Genomic DNA, 13,126 nt, shown 5'->3' with positions numbered 1-13,126 from the left:
TAAAGAAATCCCATGCTACAAGAGTAATATTGAAAAGATGCTGTGGATTTGAAAATGGATTTAAAATGACAGACTACAAAAGTGAAATTGATAAGTATGCCAATTTGAAACTGATTGATGTTTTAATAACTAAAGGGGATGAATAAAAAATAAATCAGAAGAATTATTTGGAAAGCTTTTTTTATTTTAGATTTACAAAAGGGATATGTTACTACTGAAATTGTTCCTAAAAGGAGATAAAATGATAAAGCAATTAGTTTGTGGAACATTATCTGATGAAATTTCATTTTGATCAGAACTGAGTGACAAGGTTTCAAATATCTGTTTATAAGTGCGAAAAGATTTCTTTTGCTTTATTTCATAGAAAAGCGATAAGTTGGAATACAAAATTGATTTCTTTGATTCAGGTTCAAATAAACAAGGTACAATATTTGGTTCTTAATAGACTTTTGCTGATTAAAACTGCATTATGAGTTTTTACAATCTGATTATTGATAAGGGATGAGATATGGGAAGAAGAGATTTTTAAACATTGAAATACTAAAGAAGGTGTTAAATTACTGAAGTTGTTTACATTTCTCTGGAGGGAGGGGGAAGTATCTTTTATATATCTTTTTTTCTTATTTCTTATTTTCTTTCTCTCTCTCTCTTTGCACTTCTCTTTTTCTTCACTTTACTTTTTATATTTTTTCAATTTATCTTTTACCTTTGTATTTGCAAACTTTAATAAAATTATTTCAAAATAGGAAAGAGAGTGAATGTATAATTCCCGTACTTTTTTAAACTAACATAGTAGAAACATCATGACATGGAAAAGATGAGAGTGTGAAACAAAATTAGACTAAGAAAATCAGATATGTGGGAATCTTCACTTTGTTATCTGAAAGTATACAAGTTCCTTGTGAAATAAATTATGTAAAGTGAAATAAATATTAAGAAGAAGAACACAGTGTTAACAGGATGCTTAGTAAACTTATATTTGACAATGAAATATAGACAGATTTGTTGTCTTCGGCTTCAAAATAGATAAAGATGAGAGTGTACTGGAGAAATAAATACCACATTAATCTTTGGGAATAAAACAATGACAATTTTAGGTAAGAGCAGAAAGGATAAAGAATTTTCAGTGACAAAACATGAGAATAATTAAAGCCAAAGTCTTCTAGTGGTAATATACAACTGTGAAAGCCAGACCCTGAGAAAGAGCAGGAGAAAGAAGATGGATGCTTCCAGTTACAGTCTTGGAGATATTTACTCATGAAGTGCAAGAACCAGCAGTAATCAATTTTGGATCAAATAAAGGCTGGCTACTCACTTAAAGCCATAATCGGCGAGCAGAAATTTCCCTACTTACACTAGGTGAAGATGACGGCCTTAGGGAAAAAGATGTGTACTCTTGGCAGGGATTAGGGAAAGTGGATGAAAAAGCAGGCAATGAATAATGTGAATGGACAAAATGAAATAGATTACTGAAATGTTACTACCAAAGACAGGGCAAAAAGATGAGCATTGATCACAAAATTAGTCATGGAGAAAGAAAAAAATATAAGTAAAAGAAAACATCTCAAAATATAAATCTATATTTTATGCCAGGTTGAATGGTTTGTTGTAATGATCCATTTATCCTCCCATAATCACAACATATAAAGAGGTGCAGTGGCTTAATGATGCTGGAGATGGTATTTGTCCAGCGCAGGGGTGTCAAACTGGATTTCGAGGGCCGGATCAGCATTGTAGTTCTTCTCTACGGTCTGGCCGAGGGTGGGGGAGAGATGTGACAGATGCCTCCTACCCTGCTGGCCAAAATGGAGCATGGGGGGGGCACATGTGGCCCCCACACCCCGTTTTGGCTGTCAGAGGCACCATGGGCCAGTCCTTTGCTATTTCCAGGCCGGCCCCACAGGCCAGATTTAAACACCCCAGGGTCGGATCCAGCCCGCAGTTTGGTCCAGCGGTTCAAGCCCGAATACTGCATGGCAAGGTGAACTCCTATCACTTGCCTCAGATTCTGCCCACCTAGCAGTTCTAGAGCATGTTATATTAAAAAAAAACTCTGGTGGGGGAAACAAGCTGGTGCTTTGTGCGGATGGTTAAAATCCTGCTAAGGCTGGACCTCCCGGGTTGTAATGCCTGTTTGTGAGGGAGTTTTCTGGAGGGAGAGAGCCTGTATCTATATTGCAGGAAAGTTTTTTTTTTCCTGGTACAGAGCTAGATTGCCCCCTGTGACACACTTGGAAAATGTGCAAGCATGAATCAACAGGGCTAGCAGTCTTAGGCAGCCAAACTATTGTTCTGTATTAGCATTGTAGTCTCCTGGCTAATGTGACATCGCTGCACAATACATAAAAATAATAACACATATCAACCCAGTGGGGAAATCAAAGTGACAACATTAATGACAACAAGAGACTTGTAATTGCAGCAGGTATAAATGCAAAAAATAAATACAAAGAATAAAAATCTAAAGAAATTAAGGTGTGATCAAAACCACCAACAGTCTTGAACCCACCAATGTGGAACTAAATGGTTTTTGGAACAATAATAATAACTAGACATATAATAAAATGAGAAGCTGGGTCTCTGTTTTAGAACTAGTATCTTTCTGTGTATCTTCTATCTTGTCATCTGGTGTATCAAGACGATGGCGAACTGGAAAAACAGGAAAAAATTATTTGGGTTCTTCTACAATGTGTATTTTAGGAGGTCTGGGTGGAGGGATAGTGGCTTGATTTTTATATTTTCTCATCATATAGTACTGGTCTTCGGTAATCTCTTCTACAATTGACTTTATTGAGAAATGCACAATATCTTCTGGATATTCTCTCAGCAATTGGAAGGACATATTTAAACAGTGCACAGAAACTTCCCAAATTTCTGTGGGATTATTGAGATTGCTGATTAACAGGTGAGAAACATTGATTTCCTCTTCAAGCTGCAGACAGGGAATGCCAGCCAAAATATCCTCCTGGGTGGAAAGATCCCTTAGGCCAACTGTGACATTTAATGGAAGATGGAAATTGTTGCAAAGCTCTGAAAGATCATATCGATTCCTATCATGCACCACTTCATTGAAGCCTCCCTCCATGAACATTGGAAGGAGGATGGTCTTACTGATGTTTTTTGGCAAGATAATTTGTTCACAAGGTAATGCAGCCTTCACACACTTCTTTCCATATTCAACAACTTGGCTTTCCTGGTACTCGGGAATCAAAAATTCATCTCCAATAGAAACTGAGCACATCTCTTCATGTGGACAGTCAAAAGCTTTGGTAGCTACAACATGAAGTTTTTCCTTCATGTTCCTTGCTATTTCCAGGTCATAGGCAGTTGGGAATTCGCGCGGTTTTCTTTTGAATTTCCCTTTGTAGCTCTCAGGAATTAAAAAGTATCTTTTAGAGGAATTATTCTTGATTTCAGATGCTAAGATTCTTCCAGCCTGATACTTTTTGTAAATTACTATTTCTTTGCCAGGACACAGGAAATTATAAGAATGCTTGTTTCCAATGGAGCCTTCAATTATGGCAACAACAAAAGGGGACCCAGTCTTTGCCTTTTCTAATATATCTTTCACTGATAATGACTGGAGAAAAGTGTTAATATTGTAGTGGTCAGTGACATCTTCAACTTCAACATCTAAATCAGAATGGAAATGAACAATCTCTTTTTGAACTGGTAAAGAAAGAAAGAAAGAAACAAAATTCTGGTCAGTTTTCAATGATATAATGGTGCTAATTACCCAACAGCCCGTTATATTGAAAATTAAACATTTTCTATGCATATCATTGATTTAAGCAATGGGATTCTTTTAATTTCCATGAGATTAAATGTTATTTCCAAACACATCTAAACGTAGAAATTAATTGTGTTTTATCCAACACTTAAAATATGATAGTAATACAAGTAGTAGTGCTAGTAATTGCAATATATTGTAGGTGCTTTAGGATGCACAACTATGTTTTTAGGTGGATTAGACTAATGAGTTGATATGTTTGTGTGCAATATAGACTCTTGGTGACTGACTGAAGGAATTCCTGCAGTTTTCTTGCAAAGATTGTCAAAGTGTTTTTCCCTTGCCTTCTTCTTCCAGGACTGAGTGACTGACCCAAAGATACCCAGCTGACTATATCCCTAAAATAGGACTAGAAAAAGCATAGTTAACACAGAATTTAGACCCATGATGGCAAACCTATGGCACTTGTGCCAGAAGGGGCATGCAGAGCCATTTCTCCTGGCACATGAGCCATCGCCCGGAACTGATCCACTGAGCATGCGTGTGCGCTCTCCACCAGCCAGCTGATTGTCGAGTTTCTGCCAATCATGCATAGGGGAAACGCATGTGCGGGAGATGTGGTGTGCGTGGGGGGCCTCGCGCACATGCTCATAGGGGCAGGGAGTTGCGCATTGCATTATGGGTGCAGACATGTGTGAGATGACAAAAAGGTTAACCATCACTGGTTTACACTGTAGTTAAGTTGTATAGTCTGTTCTACTCAGCATCCAAATGGGAACACAGAATGTTTTATATCACAGAATGGTTCTTCTTGAGATATAGCTTAGAGAAGCCAATGATTGATCCCAAATCACCCAACAGGCTTTGTGCTTAAGGCAGGATTTGGAACCAGGCTTCCTTGATCCTAGTCCAGCATCTTTTCTTAATGTTTACTGTACAATGAATTATGCACTTGCATTTATACTAAAGGTCTGCATACTGTCCACACATAAGAAGGAAGGAAGGAAAAAAGAAAGGATATTATAGTTAGAGTGAGGGAGGGTCTCAGAGAAGTCCTGCCTTAACACTTGGCCACCACAGGTACCCTCAACATGAGTCCTGTGTCCCGCCCACCCCAACCATGCCCACCCCAACCATGCCCACCCACCCCTCCAAGGTCAAACACAACCCTGATGCGGCCCTCAATGAAATTGAGTTTGACACCCCTGTCTTACAGTCTCTACATCTCTATATTGTTTCAAAGAAATGCAGGAATCTGGTCTTCACAGCTCACAAAACAAACATCTTGCTCTAGGAAAGCTACTTACTTCTCAGCAGAACACAGCATAAACTATTATAGGGAAAAATATCCACTATAATTTATGTGTGAACCTGTGGTAAAATTCATTGATGTGTTAGAAAAGAGAAAAGTAACTGAAGCCTGCATTAGAAGCAGAGGTGGTATTCAGCAGGTTCTGACCAGTTCTGGAGAACTGGTAGGAAATTTTGTGTAGTTTGGAGAACTGGCTAATACCACCTCTGACTGGTCCCACCCCCATCTATTCTCTGCCTCCTGAGTCCCAGCTGATTGGCTGGGTCTTCTTTTGTTGTCCTGCACAGGATAACGGAGCTGGAAAGCAGGTTAGTGGGGTGGGGAGGGAATGGTATTTTGCAGTAACCTTCCCCTGCCACACCTGCTAAGCCACACCATGCCCACCAAGCCATGCCCACAGAACCGGTAGTAAAAATAGTTTGAATCCCACCACTGATTAGAAGGTATAACATAACTATTTTATATGAAAATATTTGAAGCTTGATCCTCATATTCAATTAGGAGAAACTTTGAAACTACTAAATCTAAAATCATACTAATTTCTGTAAAAATTTGGATATATTTAAGAAAACTTCCTTTCCCTTTGATGTCTTTTACTTGTGTTGTAGGTTAGGTAGCAGGGTGCTTTCAGACAGAAAGTCACTATAAACTATATCACATTGCATTACATAATGTCACATTAAAACAGTCTACAGCATTGCTTTGTCAGAAAAGCTGTGAGAATATTGAGGCAAATGATCAACGAAAGGTGCAATCTCCACCTCCATGAAATTCATCAGAAGTAGCATGTAGCCATACAATAAAAGGTTCATTTTGGGCAATTCCACACTGCAGTCTAAGTTGCTAGTTTCCCTTGCAGTTCCTGGCTGTTTCTTAAGCCAGCTCCAGAAATCCCAGCCTTGTTTGTAGTGAGTTAGCAATGAGTCCATGCTGGAACTCAAATCTAAATTATAACCACCACAAGCTCTATGTGGTCATTTCCTGTCTCTTGCCTTTCCTGTCCATGCAGGGAAGGCAAAATTTCATTGACTGGTTCCTGTGGAGCATTTCCCAGTGCCCACTTTTTCCTTTTAGACATTGTCCCCTCCTCACTGGTCCCCCTGCTTTTCCTAAAAGTTTGCATACATGGAAGCCTTCATACACCCCTTCCCAAAAAGCCAACACAGTTCTAGGATGCATTAACAGAGTGATAGAATCAAGATCATGTGAAGTGTTAATACCACTTTATAATGATATGATAAGGCCACACTTGAAATACTGCATCCAGTTTTGGTCGCCACAATGCAGTGATGGGATTCAAATATTTTTACTACCGGTTCTGTGGGCGTGGCTTGGTGGGCATGGCAGGAGAAAGACACTGTAAAATCTCCAGTCAGAGGTGGCATTTGCTGGTTCTCTGAACTACTCAAAATTTCCGCTACCGGTTCTCCAGAACTGGTCAGAACCTGCTGAATACCACCTCTGCCAAAATGTAAAAAAGATATTGAGACTCTAGAAAGAGTGCAGAAAAGAGCAACAAAGATGATTAGGGGATTGGAGGCTAAAACAGAGAAAAAAATGGTTGCTGGATTTGGGTATGTCTAGTTTGGCTAATCTCAAGAGAAGAAGGACTAGGGGTGACATGATAACCATGTTCCAATATCTCAGGGGCTGCCACAAAGAAGAGGGAGTCAAGCTCTTCTCCAAAGCACCTGAGGGCAGGACAAGAAGCAACAGGTGGAAACTAATCAAGGAGAGAAGCTACCTAGAACTAAGGAGAAATTTCCTGACAGTTAGAACAATTAATCAGTGGAACAAATTACCTCCAAAAGTTGTAAATGCTCCAACACTGGAAGTTTTAAAGAAGAGATTGGATAACCATTTGTCTGAAATGCTATAGGGTTTCCTGCCTAAGCAGGTGGTTGGGCTAGAAGACCTCCAAAGTTCCTTCCAACTCTGTCATTCTATTCTATATATTTCCTTTGATACAAAGGCAAATCCTTCCTTTTTTTTCCTCTTTCCCTCCCCTTGTGGTACCATCCTTGCTCTGAGGTGATAGTAGTCACAACAACAGGGAAGAAGTTGTTCTTTCTCTCCTACTTCCTTCTGTTGGAAGAACCATTGGAAATAGCAAGGAAGAATGGCTTAGCTTTAATAGAAACAAAACTGTAATATAAAGGTATTTTTAAGAATAAAGGAAAGGGGAAGAAATCTCTACAGCAGTAGAATGAAAGGGATAGAAAAGCAAGGGGAAAATACCTCAACTGTCCAGAAACTATAAAGAAGGTGACCATTGAGAGATAAAAGAGCTGAGGGATGTATGAGCTTCTAGGGCTGGGATTCATTGTTAATAGACTTAATGGGCTATTATTGAATCAAGTAAAATATTATTGGGAATGGGGGGCAGGGAATATCAGCAACTACTGATCAGCAAAGAATATAACAGCCTAGCAATCCAGGATTAATTAGCTGCCTAGGGCAATGACCAGCCACTGTAAGGGCGAGACTATGCCAGGGACAGCAGCCAATCAAAATTGAAGCCACTACCAGGATGGGCAAAGAGCTGTACGCCATCTATTTTGAAGGGCTTAAAGTGTCTTGGGTGAGAAAACAGCACTTTTCAATGGAAGCTGGAAAACCAAACCATGGGATGCATTTGCAGTGGACTGGGTTTGGCAGAAAAACGACATCATTTGTTTGTGTACTCAGGAAACCATGAGTGGCCCAGGCAAAAAGTCTGGATCAGCTGATAGAATGATTCCTTGCCGGAATTAAGTTTGTTGTCTGTTCAGAATGTCAGTATTTCTTAGATTTAACAGGGAGGACAGATCTTCTGAAAACAAGCTACCCAAAGATGTACTATCTCAGGGGAATAACGCCGAAATAAATTGTACCGAAAAACCTATAGATAATTCCAAGTCATGTAGCTTATCTCACATATTCTGTACGCATAGCCTAACAGAAAGTAGTTAGATGTAGGCAAGTAATTGAAATCAACCTTTGTTTATACATTTCGCTATTTTGCGAGGAAGAAAGCACCTTTCATCATGTATTTCTGGCTTCATGTTCACAGCCACTGCATAATCAAGGATAATGATGGTGGTGGTGATGATTCTCTTGCTTCTGGCCTTCCATGTAATATCTACAGCTACCTCTGGTGATATAATATTTTTAGAACAATCACTTCAACAGCCCTCTCTCCTCCAAAACTCACTGCTAAAGGTACAACCATGAGGGGAAAAATTGGAAAGAGGAACACAAAACCTGTAAAGGGACAAGCACCAGGGGAAATCAAAGAGGTCTCTGAAGATATAAAACTTGAAAGTCTATTAAACAATTAATAGACTTGGACCAGTGGCGGAATTCAGATATTTTTACTACTGGTTCTGTGGGCATGGCTTGGTGGGCGTGGCAGGGGAACGATACTGCAAAATCCCATTCCCTCCCCACCCCACTAACCTGCTTTCCAGCTCCGTTCTCCTGTGCAGGGCAACAAAAGAAGACCTAGCTGATCAGATGGGACTTGGGAGGCAGAGAATAGATGGGGGCAGGGCCAGTCTGAGGTGGTCTTTGCTGGTTCACTGAACTGCTCAAAATTTCCACTATCAGTTCTCCAGAACTGGTCAGAACCTGCTGAATACCACCTCTGACTTGAAGCCTGAGTTACATACCCTAACCTACTCTAACCTACCCTAACTTATTCTAATTTGTTATTTATCACAGAAGTGTACTTTGTTGTTCTCAGCTTGTCAGAAAGAAGGCTAGACTAGTGTCCCTCTCATTGAAGCTTTTTATTTTGTTTTTAATTAGCAGCATTCATTTATGTCACCACCACCACCACTGCTGCTACACCATTATGACACCTCTCCCTATCCCCCCTCCACCATAATCTGTAGCCTGAACTAAAGTTGTCCAAAAATCAGATTACTAGCTCATTGGTGTGTAATAGAAGTATTTATCAAACTTTACTGTTAACTTTGGCATAATAGTTCTAGATGACAGAATAAAGTGTTTTCTTTTCCAGTCCATTAGTTTTTGTAGCCAAGCCCTGTTTTCATTTAAAAATACCCACTTATGTTCTCAAGTCCAATCCCTTACTGAACACCAAAATCAAAATTAAAGCTTTCTTCCATACATCCAATGGATAACATTGGGTAATTGGTTTAACTGCTGAATTGGTCTTAATATTAGGAAGATCTTTACTAACCTTCAGTCTGCATTAGCTATGTTTGGAAGACTGCAGACAAAAATTGAGATAATTTCAGTTGGAATTTCTCTGTTTATTCACTGGGTCTTTGTATTTAGTAAAGCATATGTCTGTAAGTAGAACATATCCCAATGCATATATCTAGTGAAAGATGCTTAGGATCCAAAGGGACAAGTACCATTTCAATAAACTACATGTTACTATAAATTGATGGATCATTGAACAAATTAATCCAGAGTCCTCATTTGAGGCACAAATGACAATGCTCACATGCGGCACATATGCAGGATTATACAAAGATTTCTGAAAAAGCCTCTAATGCTGGAAGAGGTAGAAAAAAAGAGAGGAGGATAACCATCAGTAACATACTGTACACCATTAGAAGAAAAATCAAGTTAGAGACAGTTTATCATTTGAAAAACTTTATCAATGTGGTTGCTAAGAGTTGGCACTGACTTGATGACACATAATCAACCAATTCACCAAATAGTGCTTATTTAATTCTATCAAAAAGTATTCCCAAGACTACAGCAGTTTTATTTTATACCTGCTGCTTTTCAGCTTTATTACTTTGCTGATATTTTAGTTCTCTGTTTAGTGGAATGTGGCTATATCCAAGATATCCATACCATTCAGACCAGTGGTGGTACTCAGCCGGTTCACACCGGATTGGGCAAATCAGTAGCAAGAATTTGGTGAGGGTTGCCGAACTGGTAGTAAGTTCTGGCTGGCCATGCCCTTGACCCGGTCGCCCTCCCGCCTGATGCCCGCTTACCCACCTGCCTGACATTTGCACAAGGTATTTTTTTTCCCCTCCCGACAATCAGCTCCCGACAATCATAGATCAGCTGTGCCGGGATTCCCCTTGGTGAGGCCCTGGAAGGCAAAAAATGGAGGGAGGAGCTCAGCCCCCCCTCCATTTTTTTGCCTTCCAGAGCCCCAGAGGAGCCTTAGGGGAGCAAAAATGCCCCCCCAGAGGCTCTTCTGAGGCTAGAAAGCTCCCAAAATGGAGCTTGGAGGGGTGCTGCGTGCCCCTCCCATGCTGTTTTTTTTCTTCCTGAGCTTTAGAGGAGCTTTAGGGGAGCAAAAATGCTCCCCAGAGGCTCCTCTGAGGCTAGGAAACTCCCCAAAATGGGTGGGGTTGGCAAAAAAGCAAAAAAAAAATAAAATAAAGCCACATCCACCCAGTCACATGGCCACGCCCACCAAGCCACACCCACAGAACCGGTAGTAATTTTTTATGAATCCCACCACCGATTCAGACATCACTAAGACAAAGTAAAAGACAATTCAGGCCTGGGAAAGGGAGGGAGAGGCTGAGGGGCCTACGACAATTTGCCATGGTCAACTTGCAGCAGCCAATTCACCACAGCTTGCTGAAGGACAAGAGTTACACTAATAACAAAGAAGTGGTGGAATCGAATCATTAAAGAAAGGATGAAAAAGGAGGGACCGAATGAAATGTGAATAACAAAAATCCAAATATTTTTTTGATTTTAAATAATTGAATTAAATTGTTAAGTTGTCCTGCAGCTATTGTCCCATGGTGTATTGTCCCATGACAAGTTAGATGTGATGAGTTGGCTAGGGTGAGTTGGCTGTGGTGAGTTGTCTCATTCCAGAGACAAAGAGAGAATGAGAGAGAGCTTGAAATAAACCCAGGGGAAGCTAACAGGCTTTCCAGATTTTGTAATTCTGCCTTCCATCAATAAAATAGAATTCCTGTGATGTCCTGGCATACCTTGAAGGGATGACGCTCTGGAACTGAAGAACTGTCTCCATCATAAATATACTGTCATCATCATAAATATAGCTGTGTCAGTATGACATCCTCCCCATTCAATAATATGACTCTTATTCTACTGTTAAGGTTCCAGTCCTTCCTCTATTCCTTATTTAAAAGGTTAGAAAAGGATCACAGCCTCCTACCTAAGCATCCTTTACAGGTGTTCTCCTGGAGCTCTTATTATTCCCATTCAGTCAAGAATCAGGGAATCAGAGTCCCAGCTCAGGTAGAGCAAGCCAGGTTAAAATATGCATAGGATAGACAGGTTGAGTTGATTGGACTTCTTTGGAATCAACCAGCCACTTTAGCATGACATTTTCATGACTGCACCTGCAGATATTGAGTGGAGACCAAGACGTTTTCTCTTCCCCTGTACATGTCTAGCAATGGGGCAAGTCTATTTCCAGATGCACACTTCTTTCAGTTGATCAGGCCAAAGCCAACTTTATTGCTAAATATGATGCAACACTTTGATCGCTTATTTATGACTTTTCTATGGGCCAGTTCCTGAATTATACTACATCTGATCCTCCTTTGCTGTGTGCCCCTATATATGCTCATGAGGCAAACCTTGTAGAGGGAAGACCCCAACAGTAGATATGCAAGACCTGGAATGGGCTCTAATGCTGGGAAAGCTAGGAGGAGAGTTCAGGGGTAATGAATGCACTGTTTGGGAGACCTAAAATAACAAGCCTGGGATAGATAGGCAGATCAAGTCTATGGGGTCACTTGGAGTTAGAAACATGTTGGTGGCACATAATTATCAAATGATCACCATGTTATTATAGAAATCCTACATCTCCGAGGTTTCTGTCCTCATGGTGGGAGAAAATGAGGTCAAGTTAGGGGAGAGAGAAAACACATTCCTTCTGAAGAAAGGAGGCTGAAGAGTAAGAGAAAAAGTGAGAGGAAGAGCCTTGCTGTTTATCTCTCCCTAAATCGGTAAAAAAGATTTACCAAAGTGCATGTATCTCTGTTCATTCAAGCAGAAAATTACACCCCCAGAATAATAGGAACATTTAAACTGTACCCATCTCATTTTCCTCACTGTCCTAAATGTGGGGATAAACAGCACATGTTATGCACATTCATGCCCATTGTGGCCCACAATATCAATAGACCAAAAAAAAAGGGTTATTTCAAATCTTGGGATAAAACATGACATGAGATTGTATTACAAATAAACTGGAGCTAAATCATTTACTCTTCATCTTTATTAACCTGTTCAAATTATCGAGTTTCTATTTTGGGGGGGTCTTTGATACACTTTGACGTTTCTGATTTATGAACTTACATTTCATCACAGCATGGACTTCATATATAACTTCTAGAATTCCACAGCTTCCAAAATTCTTAGGCAGCAGCTCAGAAGAGTATCCAGCATTATCAGGATTAAGGAACAGGATTTTCCTTGTGCGGCTCTTGGGGATTTTCCATTTGGCAACCTCTTCCAGGGTATATATTTGGTCATCTTGACATTCATGGAAATCTCCTTCTTCAGAACATGGCAAAAGAAAGGCATGGACCTGGCCATTCCTCTTTATTTCACAATTCACGGTCAGGGTCTCATTGCAATCTTCTACAGACACAAATACAATTTTCTCCCCCTGTTTGATGGTCAGGTTTTCTACCTGGATATCCTTAGAGCAACAGAAGCATGGTTGTTCCTGCTGTGTTGGCCCAATCCAAACTTTGTTCACAATTTCTTCAACATTCACGTATGGGCTTTTATCAGTCACTACCTTGCAAAGTCCTTCAAGGGCAATTTTCAAATTGGGGAAAAAAAGTTAAACATTATGCAAACATCAAACATTACCCAACATTCCTTTTATATTCACAGCTGCATGAGTTCGGGAAATTTCTATTAAACTAGAAAAAGTTGGCAATACTTTTGTAAAGTAAAGAAAATGTACATATATGCGTGTGCACATTTGGGCATGCTGTGAGGATACCTATTACTTGCTCATTTTCATTTGCCAAATTACTAGTTGAAATGCTATCTCCCAAGTATTTAAGCTACTTCATTTGCAGGATATTGAGCCATATGACTTTGGAACATGAATGTGTATAACAATTATTCTTTGATTTAGAGACAAGGTTACACCTTCTGCT

The 13,126-nt window shown here is 39.9% G+C and overlaps 1 protein-coding gene across 1 annotated transcript in view; it reads right to left on the bottom strand.

The window, feature by feature from the left end:
- Window positions 1–2,380: 2,380 nt before the first annotated feature.
- The window catches only part of THEMIS (thymocyte selection associated), a 32,094-nt gene continuing 21,348 nt past the window's right edge, over window positions 2,381–13,126 (bottom strand). The window contains exons 3-4 of the mRNA XM_026666265.2: window positions 12,309–12,767; window positions 2,381–3,669 (exon numbers count right to left, since the gene is read on the bottom strand). Coding sequence (XP_026522050.2) covers window positions 2,669–3,669; window positions 12,309–12,767 — 1,460 coding nt within the window. The 3' untranslated portion in view covers window positions 2,381–2,668. The remainder of the gene's footprint in view (window positions 3,670–12,308; window positions 12,768–13,126) is intronic.

Source organism: Notechis scutatus, chromosome 1 (genome assembly GCF_049901735.1).
Source record: "Notechis scutatus isolate UNSWTSFEM ecotype Mainland chromosome 1, rNotScu1.2, whole genome shotgun sequence".
Taxonomy (NCBI): Eukaryota; Metazoa; Chordata; class Lepidosauria; order Squamata; family Elapidae; genus Notechis; species Notechis scutatus.
Note: the sequence above shows the minus strand (reverse complement) of the source record. Positions and strands in the feature narration are given on the sequence as shown.